The 23,079-nt window shown below is 29.4% G+C and overlaps 2 protein-coding genes across 2 annotated transcripts in view; one reads left to right on the top strand and one right to left on the bottom strand.

Moving 5' to 3' along the window:
- Nucleotides 1-618: 618 nt before the first annotated feature.
- The window catches only part of LOC124372725 (ATP-dependent helicase brm-like), a gene marked incomplete at its 3' end in the record, with an annotated part of 41,612 nt that continues 19,151 nt past the window's right edge, over nt 619-23,079 (bottom strand). Inside the window, exons 3-4 of the mRNA XM_046831133.1 lie at nt 4,597-4,743; nt 619-848 (exon numbers count right to left, since the gene is read on the bottom strand). Coding sequence (XP_046687089.1) covers nt 619-848; nt 4,597-4,743 — 377 coding nt within the window. The remainder of the gene's footprint in view (nt 849-4,596; nt 4,744-23,079) is intronic.
- Nucleotides 7,871-22,284, top strand: LOC124372724 (inositol monophosphatase 2-like). Its single transcript, XM_046831132.1, has 6 exons — nt 7,871-8,055; nt 10,511-10,644; nt 16,227-16,477; nt 18,210-18,315; nt 20,692-20,843; nt 22,054-22,284. Exons 1-6 carry the CDS (start codon nt 7,996-7,998, stop codon nt 22,158-22,160), a joined length of 810 nt encoding a protein of 269 aa, XP_046687088.1. The 5' UTR covers nt 7,871-7,995; the 3' UTR covers nt 22,161-22,284.

The raw sequence follows: 23,079 nt of genomic DNA on the forward strand, positions 1-23,079 counted from the left end.
TTTACATGGTACAAATATCTCCTATGTTTTTAGTTAAAAGTTTGTTTTACTCAAAAAAACATAGTAAAAAAATTCTTAATGCAATAATGCCTTACAGTATTAAATTTGACATCAGAATCAGAATCATTTTATTGTCGTCCAACAATTACAAAATTGTATTGACAAAGTCAAATATGATATTAAAAATATCACTAAGTAGGCCTACAGAGCCTAAAATAAATACAATCTATATCTATGTTAAAAGTTTAAAATTGTTTAAAATTTTAAAATTGTAAGTCACTAAAATTAGCATAAAAAATCTCATCTACAGAATAAAATGTTTTTCTCTTGAGCCACTCTGCAACAACATTCTTAAACCTACCAACAGAAATTGATCTAGCACTTAATGGTAACTTATTGAATAGCCTAGCTCCGGTTATTGCATAGTTCTGTTGAGTTTTACTTAACCTAGCATATTGCACATCAATTGTATTTTTAATTCTAGTGTTGTGTTCATGGTTAAATAAAGCTTCTAAGATTGAAAGAGTCGAGATTTTCCTTAACAAAAACTGAACTGTGTAATATATATATACATGGAAGCGTAAGTATACCCAGTTCTTCATGAATCTGTGTTAATACCTGGTTCGGGCCGGTGTAGTATTGCGCTGGTAGGGTGGTGTGGAGGCAGGTGGATCCAGCCGCTTGCCTTGCACAGCCATGGCCAGCTGCTGAGAGAGGGGCTGGTTGCGAGCCAGTAAACGGTAAGCCATAATCTGCACCCGCAGCTGTTGCAGCTGATTAGAGTTGAAGCTATGTTTACCCTGCTGACTGGCCTCACCCGTACTCACGTTTCCGCTACCACTGAACCCCTGAGTTAGAGAAAAACTGTTTTATATCCTCATCTACAGATTCTTAGATAACTTTGTCATTTTCCGACTAATTACAATGAATACCTTATAAATTCTTCTTATTCACATATATTTACTAACATTTCAGTTATAAATTTTGAAAAATTCTTGTAGCAAAAATAGTAGTGAGACGAAAACGTTTGTTTAAGTTTTTATTTTAATAACATGGTCCTAATTCATAGTGATTTTGGAGATATAATGATCACATGTGAGATATATTTTGGATGGCATATGATAAAAAAAGTTTAAAAGCTATGTAAAAGGAGAAATTTTGAAGTAAAAGACAGAAATGATTGTAGGACTAAAAAAAAAATGTTTGTTGTTAAAGGTTAACTTTTATCATAATAAGGTTTTATCAAACATAAACCCTTCTTTTCACTGCCACTACTGCACCTTTTCACAAATCTGTTTTAGTTGTACATTTGCAAGATATATTACAACAAAAACTAAATATGCAAATATTATTTAAAATATCATGTAATTTTAATTTTATAATTAACGGTAGTACGTTGTTTCTTCAAACCCTTAATTTCAACCTTAAAAGCCACTTAAAACATCACTTTATGATTGAACAAACATTTTTAAACCACTTTAAAACTCTCAACAAGAATGATTCTATATAAAAATATGAAACAAGCCCTTTAGCAAATTGGTTAATTTAAAATATATATTTTTTTAACAGAACATAGAGTGTTTCGTTTTTTATTCATTTAAAAGTGAAACAAAAATATTTAACCTTAAGAATTTTATAAACAAGTACGTCATAAAATGCATGTGTAACTTAAATAATAGGATATTGGTTTACGAAAATTAAATGCTAAAATCTTGTATTTATTTTTATACAAGTAAAATGTCCAGAAACACTTAAATATTCCCTTTAATAATCAAAATGTAATATTCAAAGTTTCAATAAGTTAACAAACATATACCATACACAAAATAATGGTGGTTATTAAAAGGTTAAATATTTATCTTATTTTAACTGCTGCCATTTTGAAATTAATAAGGCTTAAACAGTGTAGTTTGTGGCATTATGTCCTAATAATAAAGCCTTTTAAAATTATGTGCATCCTGAACTAGGCTTGAATTTAACCCTTTAAGCGTCATGAAAAGTTAGACCTGATCTTTGGTAAAGTTACAATTTTTTTTCAATTTCCAATGTGTAAAGTTAAATTTATTTTCGTTTCTGTATGTCAAAATAGAGTTATGTAACGGTAAATAAAATTTGTTTAGCCCTTTTCGGATTTCCTAGGCTAATTGTTAACTTTTGAGAATATCGTAGAATAGCAGTGTAGTTGTCACTAATATTTTTATCATTTATTCATTAAGTATGGGAATGAAAACACAATTTTATAGATAAACATATACTATATTACAAACCAATAAAATTAGAAAAATACAAAAGTAGACAAAGAGTGTTTATTTGGTGGCGGGCTGTCACAACTGACATTCCGCGCGTCTCCCGCAAACCACTGTTATCGCTTGGACTTTGAATCTTCTTATCGCTCGGCAAACTGTAGGACAGGCTTGAATTATATTTCTTGCTTTCTGATAACATCCTTATGACCGTAAAAAAAAATATGAAAAAGTTTTGGGGTTGGCCAAGTAATTGCTCAGAATTACCAAATCTTCAAATTCCGTATCGTCTGGATTCGCCATTCACACGAATAATGGTAAAAAACACTAAATAAAATACTGGAAACTGCTGTATATAATATGAATAATTGACTTTAAAAAGAATAGGACACAACAGAAAATAAGCGATAACCGAAATACATATGCGTGTACCGGACGCTTCTCACTAACTAACTGGCTAGATGCCTTGACGGGAGCTCCCGTCAATGACTTTGTGAAAGGCGCGGGGCCACGCCCGCTAGACAGTGTTTGGCCAATTAGAAGCAACTGCCACTCCCATTGTAACAGAATTCGAGCTAGGGCAACCCGTCTGTATGTCGCATGACTACTAGAACCATCTAGCAGCAAAATATTCAACTAACATAGCAGTAAGAAAATAAAGAATGCAAAAACGCGGATCCGCGTCAATAACGCTGGAAAGGTTAAGATTTCCATGACACTCCCCATGGGTCACATCCCCAAATGTAGGCATGTGATGATTATTGGACAAAAACTAACTTATCTACTAAGAAGGAAACAGGATTTTTCCGGACATTTGCCATCGTTCAGTGAAACAAGAAAACAGTAACATAACAACAACAAGTGTTACTGTTTTCCTGTTTCACTGAACGATGGCAAATGTCCGGAAAAATCCTGTTTCCTTCACAATCCTTCCATCGTCAAAAATAACCTTCAAACAAAGAAGAGTATCTACTAAGGTTTAAAAAATATTAAGGGGATTTTTTATATGTAAGAAATAGTGTTTATGCTTTCTTACATGTAGAAAGTATATTTTCAGGTACAAGTATTAATTGTTTGTTTTTGATTGGTCTTTGCATCATTAACAGCTGTTTTCTAGCTAATATTAAAAATTTATCAATTATTTCCTAACTGATAGTATTAAAGATGGCTTAATTTCAAGGCTACAACATGTTATAAGTATTCTATTAAGTTTGGTTTTGATTTGCGTTCACTGGCATTATTTATTGCATTACAGTAATAATTATTTTTTAAAAAGGCTATGCACAGCAATGAGGAATATGCTTTTCATGAGGTCACCTGACGTCTATAGTAGTAGTAATAATAATAATCCTTTATTGCTATAAACAGTTTAAAAAATTGTATTGCAAAAGTAATTTTTTTAATACTATTTTAAAAATTAATGCTACCTTTGTTAATCATATACTCACTTACAAACAGAGGTGTACAAAAGAGATTCCTGATGTACAAGAATTGCTCCATGTGCAAGGTACATGTAACATCAGGGCTACTCCTGGGATCTTTGAAAGACCAAGAAATACCTTAAACAGCCGAACTGAAGCATGCGTTGTTGAAAGAGGGCATCACATTGAGCAGCATTTTAAACTTGAAATCTTAATGTCAATTGTATGTAAAAATAAAACTTCTTATCCATATACGTGTTTCATTTGATTTAAAAACAACTGTGCAAAGACCGATAAATAACAAACAATTAGGAGGTGTCATTATGTAGAATATATGTTCCACATGTACGAAAACATAAACACTCACTAAATAAAATTGATGTAATTATTTTATTTCTAAACCGATTTAAAGAAATTTGGCAGTAAGTTTTTCCATTAAGTTAGTTATTTTTTCAATTTTTTAAATGGGATTAACAGTTTTTGGGATATCAAAGTTTGAAAATTTTTTAATGTTGCCATTTTGAAATGGAAAGGGATAATGGTATTTAATTTTTTTTACTTTTCCTTTCAATTATCTCAACATAACTGCCAAATTTCATGTTATTCACTCCAATGGGTTCTGAGATACAATTTTAAAAATACAAAACACATATGGACAGACAGACACTAATCAGAGCGAGATAGAACACATGTTCATACATACTTTTTTGTTTGTTTTTGTGTCTACTATCGTATCCTGAAGTTGTGCCAATATCTCGTGAAACACCCAGTATATATTCTCTAAGTTGATTATGAAACAATTAAATTTTATGCTTTTAATTCACTTAGAACAATAATTTATTTCATTATCAGTGGTTGATATGTAAGCTGAAGTGTTACTTATCAGCAAGTATGAAGGCTTAACTAATTAATCATTGTTGTAGATTATAGACCTGGGTGGTGCGAGTGGGCTCCATGGTGCCCTGCCGAGCTCTGAGGGCCAGCAACTGTGAGTAGCGAGGATCCTCTTGTAGCCCTTTCTCCTCCATGGAGTCAATGGCTCTCTGTAGAGCATTCAGGTTCTCTTGGGGTGTTCCAGCCTGAGCCAATACAATTACATCAAACATTGATTGACAACCTACGAATTAATGTTTCATTTGATTTGAAATAAATTATATTTCCTTAGAAATGAGAAAACTTGAAACCATTTTTACTAGCATGTATAAAAAACATAATCAGCTATATTTTTAACAATAAGAATAAGCTGGCTTTTATTTTGTTTTCCATATACACTACAGATTAAATGTAAATGTTAGTTGTTGCTCAAGACCTTCTGATTACTGAGAAAATATTAATAAAACATCAGAAACAACGACTGATTGTGGCTGAAGATCATTTGGAGTAACACAGCTTACAGATAACTATGGGTTCAGTTTAATGCCTCTATAGACAGGCCCATATTTAGGTACAAGCTTAATCACATTGCAGCAAGATTTGGGGGATGGCAAAAGTTTAAATTTTATTTTTCATATTCATAATAAAATATTCATAAAGTAATAAAATAATTCTTATAATATGCTATATTGTATTACTCATGAGTCATACCATTATAAGATTGTCTGAATGAGGGTATTGCACCGTACTGTACATACGTGTATATAAATCAACAGATATTTGTGGGAATCCATGTCACTGCGCTGTGCTTACTACCACAATACTACTCTCAGATCAAAAGTATAGATATCCGAGTTTGAACAATAACCACAAACTAACTAGTGGTAAAACTGCAGTAACAGGAGTTACATTAAACTTCAGTTTGTATATTTCTGAGTTTAGAAATATAAAGCAAATAGTTGACAAGCTACCATATTCTTTTTTTCAATTACTACGAAAAAAGGTACTAGTTTTTGGCGATTTTCAACTAAACCAACTTGAAAGTTTACAACTCGGAAATGTGTGATTCGATTAAGAAAAATTATTTTTGTAAAAAGTCTGTCGTCATTAGTATAGGCCAAGACCCAACAAATGTCACGAGTTTTATTGAATTAGTCATTTCGATACAGTTGATAAAATCCTAATAGTTTTTATTAATTTTAATATTTTTTTTAACCCAGGTACTGGTCACGATCGCTGCAGTGACGGTCAGACATCACCACAATAAAACCACTTTACAAATTAACTATAATGCTTTTCAATGAAAGTAATAGTAGCATTCGATAGTGAATGAATAAATCTATTGATTAATCTGAAGTTCAGTATTTTTCGATCTTTGATACAAGTCAGAGAGAAGAAGTATATTGTATTTAATTTTCATTCTTATCATTTCTTTGCTATTGGTTATTTTGTTTGTTCATGTTTCTTGTTGCAATTATGTAATACTATTTGAAGTTATTATTTAGTCAAGTGGTATAAACATGTTTTACAAAGTATTTCTCTTTCACAGGAGTAATGTAGTAAAACAAATAATTAGTGTTTAAAATCGAAATAACCTAAGTTTCATAATCTATGTGGGCCTAAGTTAGAAGTAAAGTTTCTATATTAGCATTTTATTTATTTTATACGTTAAATTTTACCAACATTATATGCATATGAAATGGATAAGGACTATTTAAATCGATCTAGGGATATAGGAGAATTGTTAGAAAGTGAATCAGTAGAACATGACAGCGGTAGTAATCTGATTAGGCCCAGTGTAAGATCTCAGTGTCCCAACCGAAACTAGATTTATAACTGTACATATTTGTAAATTCATTTTTATAACAATTAGGGATATGTGTTCACAATACATAATGAGTTTAGTGGATGAATAAAATTTTATTTTTTCAAATGAGAAGAAAATTTATGTTTTCCGGATTCATAAATATGATGAGTTATGCTACACAATTTTGAACTTGCACTTGTTATTTATAAATTATATATTATTGCTAAATCTTGATGTGCTATAATACTGTTTCACGTAAGGAATAACTATTATTGTAATATAGTATGTTACCAGGGTAATGTCAATTTTCCTACAAAAAATGCTCTGTTACAAGTTTTATCAATATAAAAATAAAAAAATTATTAAATAAGTCCATCAAACTATATATTTTCTGGAAATAGAGAAATGTATACATAATTTTTATATTTTGGAATTTTTATTTAGTAAAAATATACCACTTCTGTGGGTATGGTCCTACCCTTAAAGAAACAATATATAAAAGGTTCAAACTAAAAAAAGAATTTAAAAAAGTATGTATAGTGCAAAATACAGATTTTAATGAAAAAAATAATACATGACCGTGCATAATCAAATAACTTTGAGTATTTCTTATAATTTTTATAAAATACCCTTGCAAAACCTGGAAAGTGCCCTGCCAATAGAGGTAATTTAGTTGCCAGTTCTTGGGTTAAATTTAACATTTTTACCTTATTTAGCTTAGTTTGTTTAATACAACATTTTATTAAAAAACACTATTACATCTTTTTTTCTCTACCAATTATTTACGACACATGAGATGCTTAGCAAATGAAACAGTCAGTCTATCTCGAAAAATGTTTAAAAAATCTTATTGAATTTTAAGTGAAACTAGGATTGACAAATGTAAAATAACTGAATAGATGGGATGGTCTTGTTTAAATTTGGCATCTGAGTCTAACTTATGTGTATATCCAGATAAATGTGTATTTTCACAAAACTTTTATAATGTTACACATTTTTGTAAAATCCAACAAATCATGTGTTTTTGATTAAACCATATCCATATATCTATCCTATATATATATATATATATATATATATATATATATATATAATACATTATAAAATACTCTATATAAAACAGTAATAATTTATATTGAATTGTTCAAATAATTATATAAACATTTATTATTTAGTCTATTATTTCGCCCTTAACACAGTTTATATGTAGAATTTTATTCAATTGTCAGATTATGTAACAAAATTCAGTATATGCAATTGCAATACTTGTTTATTTTTCACTATTTTCTGTGAAGTATATTCTGTGATATCCAAACTAATAAATTCATTTATGAGTTACACCATAATATCCTTTATTTTTACATGGTATGTAATATAAATGATTCAATAATGAATAAAGAACTGATAATGAATGGCTAACAACAACAGGCATCAGCACAGAGAAGGGAACAGATTTATGTTATGTACAGTAGATGCCAGTGAGTGTAAGGAACAAGAACAAATGCAGTGGTAGGGAGGAGGAGAGGTTGAGACAGCAAGAGGTGGGGAGACATGGGTGGACACCTGTCCCCCCCCTCATTCTCTCACTATTCTACTCTCAGTCTCAGTCAGTATTGGTCTGTTACAGTTACTAGCCACAGACAACAATAAGATGTGTGATGTTGAACACTGTTATTCTGTAGTTCTAGAGATTGTCAAATCTGCTGGAACAGTGAGTATCAAACTGCCATCAATACAACTTTTACTATACAATACTGTACTACACATAGCTCAGCCTTCTATTACAGTTTCATATAGCTCTCTGTATTAGTTTAGTTAGTAAACATGTCAAGTGGTGAATTTTATTAATAACATAATAATATACATCATAATAATATTTATCATATTAATGAATAACATTGATTGACTGGATGAAACATTGAGAAAGTGTTTAAAGCACTATTCTAAATAATTGAAGCTTTCTGCAGATATTACAAACTTCTAATAGCAAGGTTATTGAAAATAAATGTTTTGAACAAAATTTGGACTGTTTCAGAATTTTCTTTAATCAATCAAAATCACTTACTGCTGCACTGTAAATCCTACAGTGTAATTTGTAATAGGCTATATTAACAAATAGCTTGATAACATTATTTTTATTGCATATGAGGTAGAGCACTAAAGTTAAATGTTATAGGTTTTATTTTATACACACAATGTATAACATGTAAATAATAATGTGACTGACTGCACTACTTTAAATGTACATCATAACCCAAGGATTTAGATCATAAAAGTGACTTTTTAAATATTTTCCAGTTACAGTTTAAACTTTAGAAATGTGTGTACAACCATTCCTATAAATCTCAGACACACGTAGACCAACAATAACAGTTACATAGAGATTTATTGTGACGCTATTCTTGTAATCTGTTACATGTCTGAATAAAGAAATTTTGAATTTTAATTTGAATTAGACTGCAAATTGTAGACAACAAACCAATGTGTAGGCCTACAAATCAAAAAATACAAATTTAGACCTTTACCTTACTTCTTTAGTTCCTAACTCCTTTCATAACAAGATAAATACCATTTTGGAGATATTCCTGGCTGAAAACATTGTGACCTAGCATCATGTATTAAGCAGGCAAAATTTTCTTAAATACTCAAATTTAATCAGCAATAACATATTTACTTTATTATTGTTAGAATTAGGTTTACAGCAAAAATTATTAATGCTCATTTGACATTTTTTTGTCAAATTTGCATTCTCATCATTTTTTAAATGATGATACAAGTATATATTTGGTTTTAACTCTTACAAATAATATTGATTATATGTTATGATAATCATTATTTAAATGGGCAAGAAAAACTAATATAAGTTTATAGTTTTTTAAAACGCTGAAATACAATATGATTTCATGAAAATTAATTAATAATTTACACACTGTAAAAGTCACTATACTGTTGTGTTTATCTCTAATGATAAGGTATTATCATGTTATCTGTTAATTATTTACAAACCTGTCATGTGGTATAGAGATATATTATGAAATGCACAGCATTACCAATATGAATACCATGAAAGTTAGTATATGCCTATATTATTGGAACTTAGGTATCTTCAAATATTTAACGCAAAACCTAATTCAATTGTGTTTAAAATGTACTGTTTAAATGCAGCTAAAGCAATGTAGTAATGTTAAATTTATAACATTTTTATTTTAAAAACTATGTAATGAAGTAACAAATACAAGGGCAATTTTGATAGAAAATTCCGTTTACTCATTGCATGCGAAGTTGAAGGGGTATCCTCAACATGCTTGCGCTAACATGCATGTCAGATCATTGGGCATTCAGCTGTGGTAGAGTGAATTTGGAGCACTAAATTTTATATAATTTGCTAAAATGTGTACTATAATATAAAATCCCACTAAGTGTGAAGTGTGTACTACTGTCATTTAATTATTAACAGCTAAGCAATTTATGGTGGCAGCAATTCACAGATAACTTTGTATCATATGTAGAACAAAGATAATGAGTGAAGGAGCTGTACAAGATTGGGCTCATTAATTAAAGAGTACCAAACAAACATTTGTCTCAAAGAAAGAAATCGCACGCCACATGTGGCCACTGTTGAACTTCTTGAGAAAATTAACGCAAAAGTTCTTAACAATCGATGTTTCATCCCCTAAGAGAATTTAGAATGAATTTTTACATAATATGTGGAAGACTGTATTGTTAAAAACACTATTTTGTGACACAGGTTAAGCTACTAAAACTTAACTTTTGTGCTTGATAGAGTCCCAGAAATTCTTACAGAGGATCACAAAACACAATGAATGACCTTAGCTCTATGAATGACATTATGCACTATGATCAAGAAGGAAATCACTTCTAAACAGAATTGTAACTGGAGATTAAACTTGAGTCATATATGAGAATTCTGAGACTAAAAAACCGTTGAAGATGTGGGATCATATAGCATCGCTATACAAACCAAAGAAAGCTCGGCAAGATTTTTCTTGCAGAAAGCTCAGGGCAAGATTGTTTTAGGAATCAAATGGTTCTTGGACATTTGCAACAAATAACCTATAATATTTGTTTTCCTTTATTTAATACTGTAATTTAATATTAAATTTATACTTATTTGTATTCAGAAAATGATGTTGTTCTTGTCTTAGGTATTAGCTGAAGGATTTAAGAAAACAAAAAAAGTTACCACAAAAACATCAAGCTCTGATTTAGTTACTGAATATGACAAAAGAATAGAATCATTAATAATTGATGAAATCTTAAAAACATTTCCAACACACAAGTAAGTATATGTTTGCTTATTTATTATATCCCTCATGTTGTGATTATTATGATAAATATATTGTAGTTTAATTAGCTATTTCTGTTGGGAGAATTAACATGTTACTTTCTTCAATACTGAAATTGGAGTTATGAAAAAATATTAGCCTTTTCAAAGATGTCTCTCTCCTTTCTCTCATTTATGTAATTTCCATATTTTTACTATATTTGTAATAAAAATTTTATTGATTTTTGTAAAGCAGTTTCCGTTCCAACAGCCCAATCTTCAACATGTGCTTCCTTATATCTTTGAATTTAATGAGTGAACTAACTTATGCAGCTAGCCACTTTAACAAGTAGAGGCAATCCAGACTGACATAGAAGAGGGAGGCAAGGGTTAGAGCTCAGCCCTGTTAAAGGTGATTATATTTATATGTGAAGGTGCCTGTTCAGGAATTTTGTTATTATGGTGAAGAAGAAGCCAATTCATGTTTAGGAAGATAGTTCATTTATTTGTTTGGATCTTATGAGAAGGTAGTGTATTAGTTTTTGATTGAGTCAATATCTTTTTACATCATAGTATTACATGTATTCTTAAACATCATTTTAATTTGTAAATGCCATTTCCAAAAAACAGTTTTTGAAAGACAAAAACTGTTTTTTGGCTGGGAAAGTGATGGCAACTATTTTTTGGGATAGTCAGGGAGTTATTTTAATCGATTTTATCTTCAAAAAGGAAAAAGTATTATGAGAGCATATTGTGCATCATTTCTTGACAAGCAGAAGGCAGAACTTGTGGGAAAATGGTCACATTAGCAGAAAAAGAAAATTCTGACTCTCCAAGACAACCTCACCTCTGTCATTGACATAGCAAAAATCTACGAATTACGGTTTGAACTGCCTGACTATCTGCCTTACTCACCAGATCTAGCCTAAAGCCACTTCTTTTTGTTCCCTCATCTAAAACTTATGCTGAGAGGACAAATATTTGTATCAAATGAAGTGGCAATCACCTTCGTGAACAATTATTATGTAGAGTACTATTTGGACGGGTTACAGAGATGGGAACATCGCTGGAAGAAGTGTGTCAAGTTACAAGGGGACAATGTTGAAAAAAAATTTTCAGAAAAATGTCTTGTATTTTTGTTAGGTCAGAAACTTTTCAGACTACCAGAATCAAATATGAGTCTATATATAGAAGCTTCTACTATCATCTCATCTATGAAGTATGATACACTTCAACTAATCTATTCTTATTAAGTCATAATGACAATGAGAGCAATGAACTTTCAAACAATAACATTTTAAAAACCATTGTTCTGCATTAAAATATCACACACACGGTCTAACAAGTAATTCATAATAAATGCTCATTTAAAACTATTTTATTTATCACCCATCAAAAATACATATTCTATTTTTTTGTTTAGTTTTTGGTTTTGTCAATAGAAAATTTGAAAATATAATAAGATTTCGGACATTTGCCATGTTACAAAATATATATCATGTTTCATTGATTGAAATCTATTCTCATCGTCAGGTGAGACAGATTCAAAGAACAATTAAAAATTAAATAACAAAAAAATCTGTTTGTAAATAAACATATTAATTTGGGTAAGAGACAACCAGTTTCATAATCTTAAAAATTCAAACTCGTATCCTAGAATAGTGAACTATATGGTTTTAGTACAAAATAAAAACTTGAAAACAGTTTTTAAATGTTTTCATGAATTTTTAAATACAGAGTAAAAGAAAATCTGCAGGTCTGAGGTTTTATTCTCAGGCTTTTAAAATAAAAGCATACATGATATAGATGATTTGGAAAATGGCAACCAAGAGTTTTTATTTTTTATTTACTTTCACAATGTACTCTGGGTTATTTTAGAATACATTATAATTTTCTCAAAAAGGTTTCTATGCGGCTTAAGCCCAAATTTTGAAAATTTTAAAATTATCATATGTATCTCAAATTTTGAAATGTGTTTGAGTCACACACAGGACTAATACTAAGTGCATAATTTATGCCAGCCACTATCATGTGAGAAAATTCAAAACATACACCTGCTGATAACTATCGTACTGTAGGGGATTTTTTAATGTAAACTGGAAGCTTAAGTTTTTTTTCTATTAAGTAACACTGTATTTTTTGTAAATGTATTTCTTCCATTAAGTACAATTATTTTTATTGTAGCCATATATTTTTATTTTACTTACTTTTTATTTTTTACTATAAAATATAGTATTACATTTTTAACTGCCCATTAACATGAATTTTTGCAATAATTGAGACTTAAATAATTTGGATCGTATAAAAAATTACTCTTGTTTACTGGACAATAAAAACTCTACATCTTTGACCAATTAGTAGCTAGTATTTTTTTTATTTTCAAAATATTTTATTTCAATTTTCATTATTTTAATTTTCAAATGTTGCAGTATTTTGAAATGTTCTTATCCACAGATATATCTAGCTAATTTGGTTTGTTTTGTTGTTTTGATAAAATTGCATCAAACTACATTTTTTTATGTAGTTTTGTCATTATTTTAGCTAATTTATCAAGTGTAAATTTGCTACATACATAAAACCACCTACAAAAAAAACCTTTAAACTAATTAAACACATGATAAGACACTTCATATTTTTGTCCATATTATGTTTGTTATATTTCTTTTTGTACATAGAAAATAACTAATTAAACAAATATACTCTGAAGTTAACCATTATTCTAAAGGGCATGTCCATGGTAACTCACGTTACATTTCAACATGGGTCCTAAGTTATTTGTTGAAACATTTTAATTTTTAAAGCATAATATTTAGCAAAAATATCTTGCAGTATTAAGCAAGAATTATAATACACATTGGCCCAGATTTCAACTTCCTGAGACTAAATAATTAAGGTAATATAATTCTCTAGTTTCGGTAACTCATGTTACACAAAAAGGACGTCAAAATTTGAAAGCAAACTTTAACATGAAACAACTTTTGTCCTAAAATGTTTAATTTTCTTAATCTAAATACTTTAGATTGGCTCAAGAGTTTGTAGTTTAACTGTGACAACTACAACAATAAAAACTGAAAAACATAATTTTAATAATATACTATTGACCTAATTGACAGTAACTCACGTTACAGTAACTCATGTTTACATTGTGTCTCTTTCCTAAGGACATTTGTTATTTGTAGAAATAAATTTTGTTATGTAATTTTTATATATTGAATTGTGTTTAATAACTACTTTAGTATCAGTACACTTAATTATTTTTAGTTTGGCATAGTTAAATATTTGTTTTTAATTGTGAAAATATTACCACTTTTTTACCAGTGTAAAAAACAAGTTTTATTATTTCTAAAAACAACATATTTTTTACTTTAGGCTGTTCTATATTTTTCCAATTTGTATTTTTCTTATAACACAACTATGAAAGAATAAAAAGATATGATCAAATAACTTTATGGTAATTATAGACTACATTTTTACATGGTTTGTATATATAAAGAATATTCACTTTCGCTTAAAACAATTAGACAGTCTGTGTAGCTAACATTTTACTTTTCCCTGATATTTATTTTGTTTTTAAAATAATAATAATATCTTCCACCTTTCATTTTAATTTCTGGAAGAGGCAGAACACTCAAAATTTGTCCAAGTTTGACGAAAGTAACATCATTTTTGATCGGTTTGAATGTATAACAGGTTTTTATCACTTTTCAAACACATTACTTCAATGTCTCCAAACTTGTCAATTTACCACTTTAGCAAATAGCAACATAATTAAATGTAACCAAAGAGTCTTTTTCACTTGAAAATTGCACAAGGACAAAAGTTCCACTTTTGATGCTTTCTTTTTCTAATTAGTTCACTAGAAACACTCGGAACGGATGACTCTTCATCAGAAAGGTCAGAGTCATCACTGTACACCAGATTATATATATAGAATATTTCTTTACTGTACCACTATTTGTCGAAGGAACAATTGGGTCATTAACAGGCACTTCATATATTTTCTTGCTTAGTAGAAAAGTTTGAAGATTATTTCTTAATCTTAAAATATTACAGATGAATTTTTTAGGCTTAATATTAATCTTATCTCCTACTAAACTACCCAGAACTGTACATTTTGGGAATACTTAGTAACCATAATAAAAGACAAAGGGTTTACCTCGAGAACTCACTTCTAGGTTGAAGTGGTAACTCACGTTACAACATTTTGGTGTGTACTTAAAGTGGGTCTAATAAAATCAAACAATAATTTCCTGAATAAAAATATTTATATAAAGCTTATAAAGGTAAGGTTATCTAAGTTAAATGCAAGTTTTATATTTATTAAAATCATAAGATCAAACCCAAAATATATTGGAACAAAATTTCGGTAACTCATGTTACACTTATATTTAGAAGTATGTTTGAACAATTAAAAACAGGTATTATATTCTGACCAATATAAATATAAATATTACAATAATTATTTAATTGTTTTGAGGTTAACTATGTTAAGAGCTTGTTTTGTATTAGTATTAACTCCAATATATAAACAATGTTTAAAGTGCTATGAATAAATATCTTTACAGTAACTCACGTTACAGAAAAACTTGTATGAAATTCCTGCAAATGAAACAAATTTTAAAATTTTAAAAAATAGTACCATACTTGTAATAGTTTTCTTAAATAGAATCTGTTTTATTATTGTTATTGGTTGTGTATTACATAAGTAAACTTGAAAAATCTGTAATTTTGGTAACTCACGTTACATGAAGTAGGGTTTAAAACATAACGTAATAGAAAGAACAATTCTTAACCTAAATGTAAAAAAAAACATATTATTAGTTAGCTTTTTTGTTCTAAAGATGGCTTCTTGGTACTGGCCACCTTCTAGATTAATGTATAATCAGTTATAAAATTGAGATGTGAGACTAAACAATCAGCCATCAATGAACTCTGCTAACAGGTGTTAACTAAACACAAAATACCAACAAAAATAAAATTGTTCCTCTAAAAAGCCAATGCTGCCTACATTGCTCACAATAATTCTTTATCTGAAAACATTCAAACCTAGGTTATTTCATAAAAATATTTTTTAAAATATTTTTGTCCTGTTTTACATGGACATGCCCTAAATTACTTTTGATTTCCATCAATCTAAAAATTAATTATTTTAAATCTTAGGTAGAAAACAATAGATAAAAACTAAAGCAGTACTTTTACTTGTATATATTATTATTCAGTAATCTTGAGACATTTTTTTAATATTCTTTGTTGAATATGAAAAAAGGAAAATTGTATGGTTACTTTTCTAGACGTACTAACTAAATATATAATTCTTTAATTATTATAAGACAATCAAAATATAATTTTGAGGTTAAGTTACAATTATTGTTAATCTTAAAAATTTAATGTTTAAAAATATAACTGTTTGAAACAAAAATGAGGTTTTTTTGTAATTTTTAAGACTCCTTCAATTCATATCTAATAGATACAAATTCCAGGATTTTCAGGAATCAGTACACCATCACCATGGTACAGTACTGTTAGTTCTAACATTTAAAACTTACACAATTAAATGTTTGATAAAAATGAACTGAAAACATTTGCTGGATTAACAGATTTATTGGTGAGGAGACGGCAAGTGCTGAAGGTCTCACAAATGACCCGACATGGATGATTGACCCCATTGACGGGACCAACAATTTTGTCCATGGAGATGAAAACTGTGTTATATCAATTGCTCTGGCAGTAAATCAAGTATTGGAAATTGGGATAGTTTACAGCCCTATCAAAGACCAACTATTTTCTGCAAAGAAGGGGAATGGCTCATGGCTGAACGGAAAACCTATCCATGTCTCTGATGTAACAGGTATATCATTCATTAATAATTTAATTTACTAACAATAAAAACACTTCAAACATTAAATTAATTTTATTGTTTTTCATTGTTAGATTCATTGATAATTTGTTAGTTGCCTGACTAACGTTATAAGTATTTCGAGAGTTAGAGAGTCTCTACTAGTACATACAATTAAGTTTCACTATTCTCTTGCAAAAATTATTACATACTTCGATGAATATGCCCGTTGTTAATTTAAAACAATACTTTTTTAGTTACTACTTTTTAGATTATGCCTGATGTACTTTGATTTATAAAATTCTCAACAATTATAGAGTATTTTTTCTAGTCCTCACCAAAACTTGATCAGAAGTGAGCCTTTTGAATTGTTCAAAATTTTGAAAAAGTGATAATTTAACTAAAATGAATATATCAATATGTTCAAAACATCGGTAGCAAAAGTTAGTAAACTTTCCTTGTAAAGATTTAACACTTCTAATCAGCGAAAAATGAAGCAGTAGTAAAGTGGTTACGACTATCTTACAAATATCTTTACAGTATATAAATACAAGATGTGATCAAAAAGTAATAGGGACTTTTTAAGATTCACTGGTTTGGAGAGTCTGATTGTCAAGATAGTTTTTTTTTATTATGTTGGTGCTCATGCTCCTAAGCATAATAACATTTCCAGCTGTATTCATTGTTTACTTTTTCAGTGGCAGCTTCTAAGGTTAGACATGTTTTATGTACTCACGATTTTCGTTTATTAAAAAAGATGGATCAAAGGATTTGATCAAATTTTGTGTGAAAAATTAAATAAAGTGGGGGATATGTTATTGTGAGTCTGCTTTGATTAAAACAAGGGTTTACAAGTAGTATAAACATTTTGAAGATGGCCCGTGAAGGCAATGAAAATGACAAACACTCCAGGTGCCTCAACACATCAAAAGTGGACGAAATGGTTATGAACGATTGCTGTATTACAATCAGAGAAGTTGCTTATGATGGCATATTAATTGGCTCATGCCATGAAATTTTTTGAATGTTTTGGGTAAAGTTTGACAGAAAATTTTTTCCAAAATTGCTGAATTTTGAAACAAAGTCAGAACCTGACTTTGAATTTATGCCACAAGTTCAAACTGTCAATAAGGAGTACTACCTACAAGTTCAATGCCATGAGTGAAGCAATCCGAAAAAAGAAAACACCCAGATTTGTGGCAAAACAATTCATAGCTTTTGCAACATGATAATAGGCCAGCTCACACACACTTCATTGCCTTTTTATGAATTTTTTTCCAAAAAACAGCACTGTAACGATGCTCTAGCCTTCATATTCTCCAGACATGACTAAAGAGATCATTAAAGGGCCAAGCATAGATAACATTAAAAGTGCATCACTGAAAAAGCTAAAGGCTATCCCAAAGATCGAGTTTGTGAAGTGTTGCAAGGATTGGAAGAAGTGCTTGCACAAGTTATATTTAAAGGGGACTATTTTGAAAGTGACAAAATTAATGTGGAGGAATGAATATATTAAAAAAAATAAAAATCCTGTTACTTTTCAAACATACCTCATTGGGAATGTTAAACATTTTGCCACAGACACACTACCAAATGTCTCTCCAGAATCTGTAGATAAATATTTACATATATATATATTTATATATATATTATATATATATATATATATATATATATATATTAGCAGTGTTTGATAAACTCATAGGATAATAACCATCTATATTGGCTCATTTCTTTTTTTTAGATATCAAACAGTCACTCCTTGGATTTGAAGTATCATTAGCAGGTATACCAAAAATTAAAGAAACAGTACTCAAAAGATTAGCAGCCATTGTATCTCAAGCACATGGGTGAGTTATTAGAGCTCATATATGCTAAATATATTCAAAAATCAAGTTACTAACTAATAATACTCGTAGTTCATAACAGAAACAGAGTAACTCTTAAAGTTGCTGTAAGTATGTTCTTACTTTTTAAATACTCTGTTAGCATATTAATTTACAATACTAATTAATAAAAAAGAACACTGACAACTTATTTATTACACATACCTGAAGATATTTTATTTTAAATAATTTTATCTAACATACATAATTTTTTCATATGTAAATTTACAAACATTTTTTATTCCAATCATATAAGCCGGTCACTAGACTTTATATAATAACCTCACAACCTGTCTCTACTGAACACGGAGACATAACTCTAGTTTGTACTCAACTACTGAGATTTATTTGTTTCTATCACGTTATAACTTTTTAGTTTTAGTGTGTTTAATATATTTTGGCAAAAATCATTACAGAATCTTTAAGTTTATAATGTCGAAAGTTAAAGAACTGAGTGAAATCATTCCCTGCAAACAAAAATAAAACACAACCCACTGAATCTTACAGTAAATAAGATATCAAAGCCATTCATAACTTTAGTTATATGGGACAGTAATTAAAACTCAAATAATGACTTTTAATTAAAGAAATGTAATACAAAATGTGACTATGTATCTTTTAATAATTAAAGACAATCCTTCTAGCACGTTGCCTAGTATTTTAAAACTATCTTCTGAAAAAACATATTTTTTTGTGCTCTGTTTTATCTCAACAAGGTATAAAAATAATATTATTTAAGAATATTTTTTTATTTTCAAGAAACTACCATGTTACAGCAAATTGTACCTTCCAAATCTGTTCTCAACACATCACTCATCACTCCCATACACACCAGAAATATACAAGTTTGTGATTGTTTCTTCTTACAAAAATATCAATTGAAACTTAAAAGGGAGATTATACTGAAATCTAGATATGATGATAAAAAAGATGCCAACAACAGAAATTAAGTCACTTTCAGAATATGACTTTTAGGACCAAGTGGCAGTTAACAACTGCAATCAATAAAAACCATAGCCTTATTTTTCATACTAAAAAAGAATAAATGTATTACTTATTTATATGTTTGCAGTGTATGTGGTACCAAAACGTACACAATAAAATATTCTTTCTTTTCTTAAAAATACACTACTAATCAATGTTTAATTGTTTTTCTAGTAAAATTTTTTAAGTACAAATATTCCCTTTCAATAAAAAATCATTGAAATATAAATATACTTGACATAATCAGGGTGTCCAGCCAACTTCATCATAAAATTCTCGCATTTTTCAAGTATATATAGCTTTAGAATTCCAGAACGATGGAATCAAAAATTTTAGTCTTCGTGAGTCTTTTCCAAGGCTAGATAATGTTTAGTACGGCCTTAAAAATATATTTGGTACATTAAAATGTATTATTTTTTTAATTATATTCTACTTAATGATGTTTTTTTTTAATAACATTTAAAAATTTTGTCACAATGACATTAGATATTTGAATTTAAATTTATTTTGAATAAGTGAGGGATTAGAAGAAGTAAATTAAATCCTGTAACACCTTTTTATCAGCACAAATTCAAAATGGCAAATGAATCACACCCCATAAATTGAAATAAAACAGTTATTTAAACTAGTAAAAGAAACACATGATTATATTTTTTCAAAGCCAATAAATTATGGCAACCACTGACTGCCATACACCACTACAAACTAGACTATATAGACATAGACGGACTATAGACACTGATCGACTGGTGTGACACCAAGACACTTTCACTGGTGGTGAGTGGTTTTGAACTGTGAACTCACTTCACAACCCTCTCAACTCTCTGTCACAAAGACAGCGCTGTATAATATCCTTGAACTTGATCACAAAAAATCAGCATTAGTTTCAGCATAGTCATGCTAAGTAAAGTTCTCTGCACGCTGGACACTCTGATAATGTAAACTTTATAAAACAAAATTTAACAGTTTTAAAGGTGGACTTTACTTGTTTTTTATTGTAGTGCTACTACTCAAGAATCATTCCCTTATTTGATTATTTCATTTTTACTTAGTATGCCTGTTTTTCTATTTTTTAAGGTCTGTAGATTTACATAATAAACTTAACAAGTGGAGTACAATGATTCCTACATGAATACTAACTATTTTTGGTGTAATAGTTTATTAAGTTGGCATAACATAACAATGAGCAAACAACTACAAATTATTATACAATTATGACAAAGAACATGAGAGAAACCTGTTGACGTGAACAGTACCAAGCTGTTAACATGTTCATTTTACACAGATTGTTAACGTTTTTATACGACCAATAACTTTGTTGAATACTTTCTACCATATTGTTTATAATATTTACAGGGTACGGGCAATTGGAACATGTGCTTTGTCTCTGTGTTACGTTGCCCAAGGCGCCTGGGATGCCTATCAAGTGGACTACCTTTATTGTTGGGATTATGCTGCTGGAGCTCTCATTGTACAAGAGGCTGGGGGCACTGTTATCAGCACTGATGGTAAATATAAAATATTTTAGAAATTAATTTAACTCTTCACAATATTTCAAGACTTTCTTTGTTTCATATGAAGCACAATATTTAAGGAATTTGTTTGAGTGATCAAGAGCCTTTTACTCTTATTTTGAATCTTACTGATAGAGTTTCTATGGCAAATTGTTTGACAATTTTGGTGTGTGGTAATTATTAGTTTCAATGTATGTTTTTGAATCTGTCCTATTCAAATGATTTCACATTGAATAAAATTAATAATCACTGTTAATTATTAAATATTTTTTCATCCAAAAATATTTATTTTTCTTACATTTTGTTATCTTGGAAGATTGTTTAATATAACAAGTCAGAATTATGACACTGTAGAAGTTAAGAAATAATTATTCTTAGTTATAAAAAATTATAACTTGTTTTACTAGTCACAGTACAGTAAAATTATATTTACACAAAACAAATATAAGGCACAGAAATGGTTAATATTGAGTGAAATTGACAAGAATAAACCAATTTCTTCCTCTCTGCCACCATCTCAATTACAGATAACTAATTAATGAAATATAACTGTCATATTTTCTACTTCTGATCTAAATGGTGTTTTTAATATGGAATAAAATTATAAATGTCTCAAAAGTTCTCAATAGAATTGACGAAATATTGCCTTTTGGATATCAACTTTTATTTATAGATATGATTGCCCAAGACTTGCCAATTACGAAACAAAAGCAAATGGCTTTAACTTTACAACGCTGTCACAGAGTATTTTTTTAATAACATACCATCCACAAATAATATTAGAAAACGACAAACAAAGCAGAGCACCATCAGCATTTTGTCTTAAGAATTGTGTTGTGAAAAACTTTATTAACACAGAAAAAGACAAAATTTCCTTGTAATCAATAAATTATACACACAAAATAAAAATATAAATATATAGATACAAGTTAATAAATACAGGGATGGTTTTAAATTAAACAGCAATACAGAATTGCTTATTGTCAGAAAGAAACCTAATAGACGCTGATAACTACACCACTAAAAAACCAGTGATTAAGAGTTTATGGTACTCCAAACCTATTAATGTATTTCATTTTTAAATAAGATAATACATTTTAAATTTGTATAATATATGAAAAAGGGTACATAGTCCAATAATCAAATTTTATAACAACAGTGTCTATTATTGATTTTCTGAATGTAAGTGTTTGTTTTGTTGTAGGTAGTCCATTTGAAATAATGAAACGCCGAATTATAGCTGCAAGCTCGAAACAATTGGCAGATCAGTTGGTTACAGTGCTGAAACAGGCAGACTCAAACTTGATATAATTCAACACATCTTGGTTAATGGAAAAATGTTCCCCACAAAACTTGCATTGCAGTAATACATTTTTTTAACAGTAAAAATCAAGAATTATTAAAAGTTTTCAATAAAATTGTATAGTATTTCAAATTGTGTATGTTTTTTAAAAAACTACCCCACGTATTCATATATTGTACATTCTAAATTGTACTTTATGTTCTACCGCATGTTTAAAAATATTTTTTAGGTAAAATCAAAATATTTATTAGCATGATATCGTCCACCACATATACTTAAAACGGATCACATGTTATTTATGAGAATCTAGATGGTAAAACATTAGTAGTGACTGTAACAATGGCTCTCTTGGAACAAGTAATGATAAAAGAAAATGTACTTTAGTTTGAGCTAATCAAAAATTTTCATGTGTAGTAGTTTCAAGCAGACAAGAGTTGTAGTTGGACAGTAATAATAGTTGTATTCTACTGAATGTTTTTTTTTAACGACAGGCTTTCTTTAGTTTTCTTGAACTCTTTTGTAAATAATCTATAGATCAGTTGTATGTAGATGGAGAATCAGCTGACTACTCTTTGCTATGTAGCACTACTGATCTGTTGTTTTCCTCTGATTTTACATTTTACGGTATCGGTATATGTGTTATTATGTGCTGTTTACAACAAATACAGGGTTCGGCAAAAAAAAACCTCCCCGGTTTGAGCAAGTCACCGCGTGAGTTGTAATGGGGGTGGAGATGTGGAGGGGGTATTGTTCTGTAGCGGCGTACGTGCCATTTTCAGTGTTCCATGGCTTGGCTCGGTGAGCATAGGACGTTTGTTGTGGAGGTGTTTATTAAAAATGGCGGTTCTGTGATTTCTAATCAACAAGCGTTTCGGATTCGACTCGAACTTGGCCGACGTGATAGTGTTCCTGATGCGAAAAACGATT

Source organism: Homalodisca vitripennis, unplaced genomic scaffold (genome assembly GCF_021130785.1).
Source record: "Homalodisca vitripennis isolate AUS2020 unplaced genomic scaffold, UT_GWSS_2.1 ScUCBcl_3845;HRSCAF=9622, whole genome shotgun sequence".
Taxonomy (NCBI): domain Eukaryota; kingdom Metazoa; phylum Arthropoda; class Insecta; order Hemiptera; family Cicadellidae; genus Homalodisca; species Homalodisca vitripennis.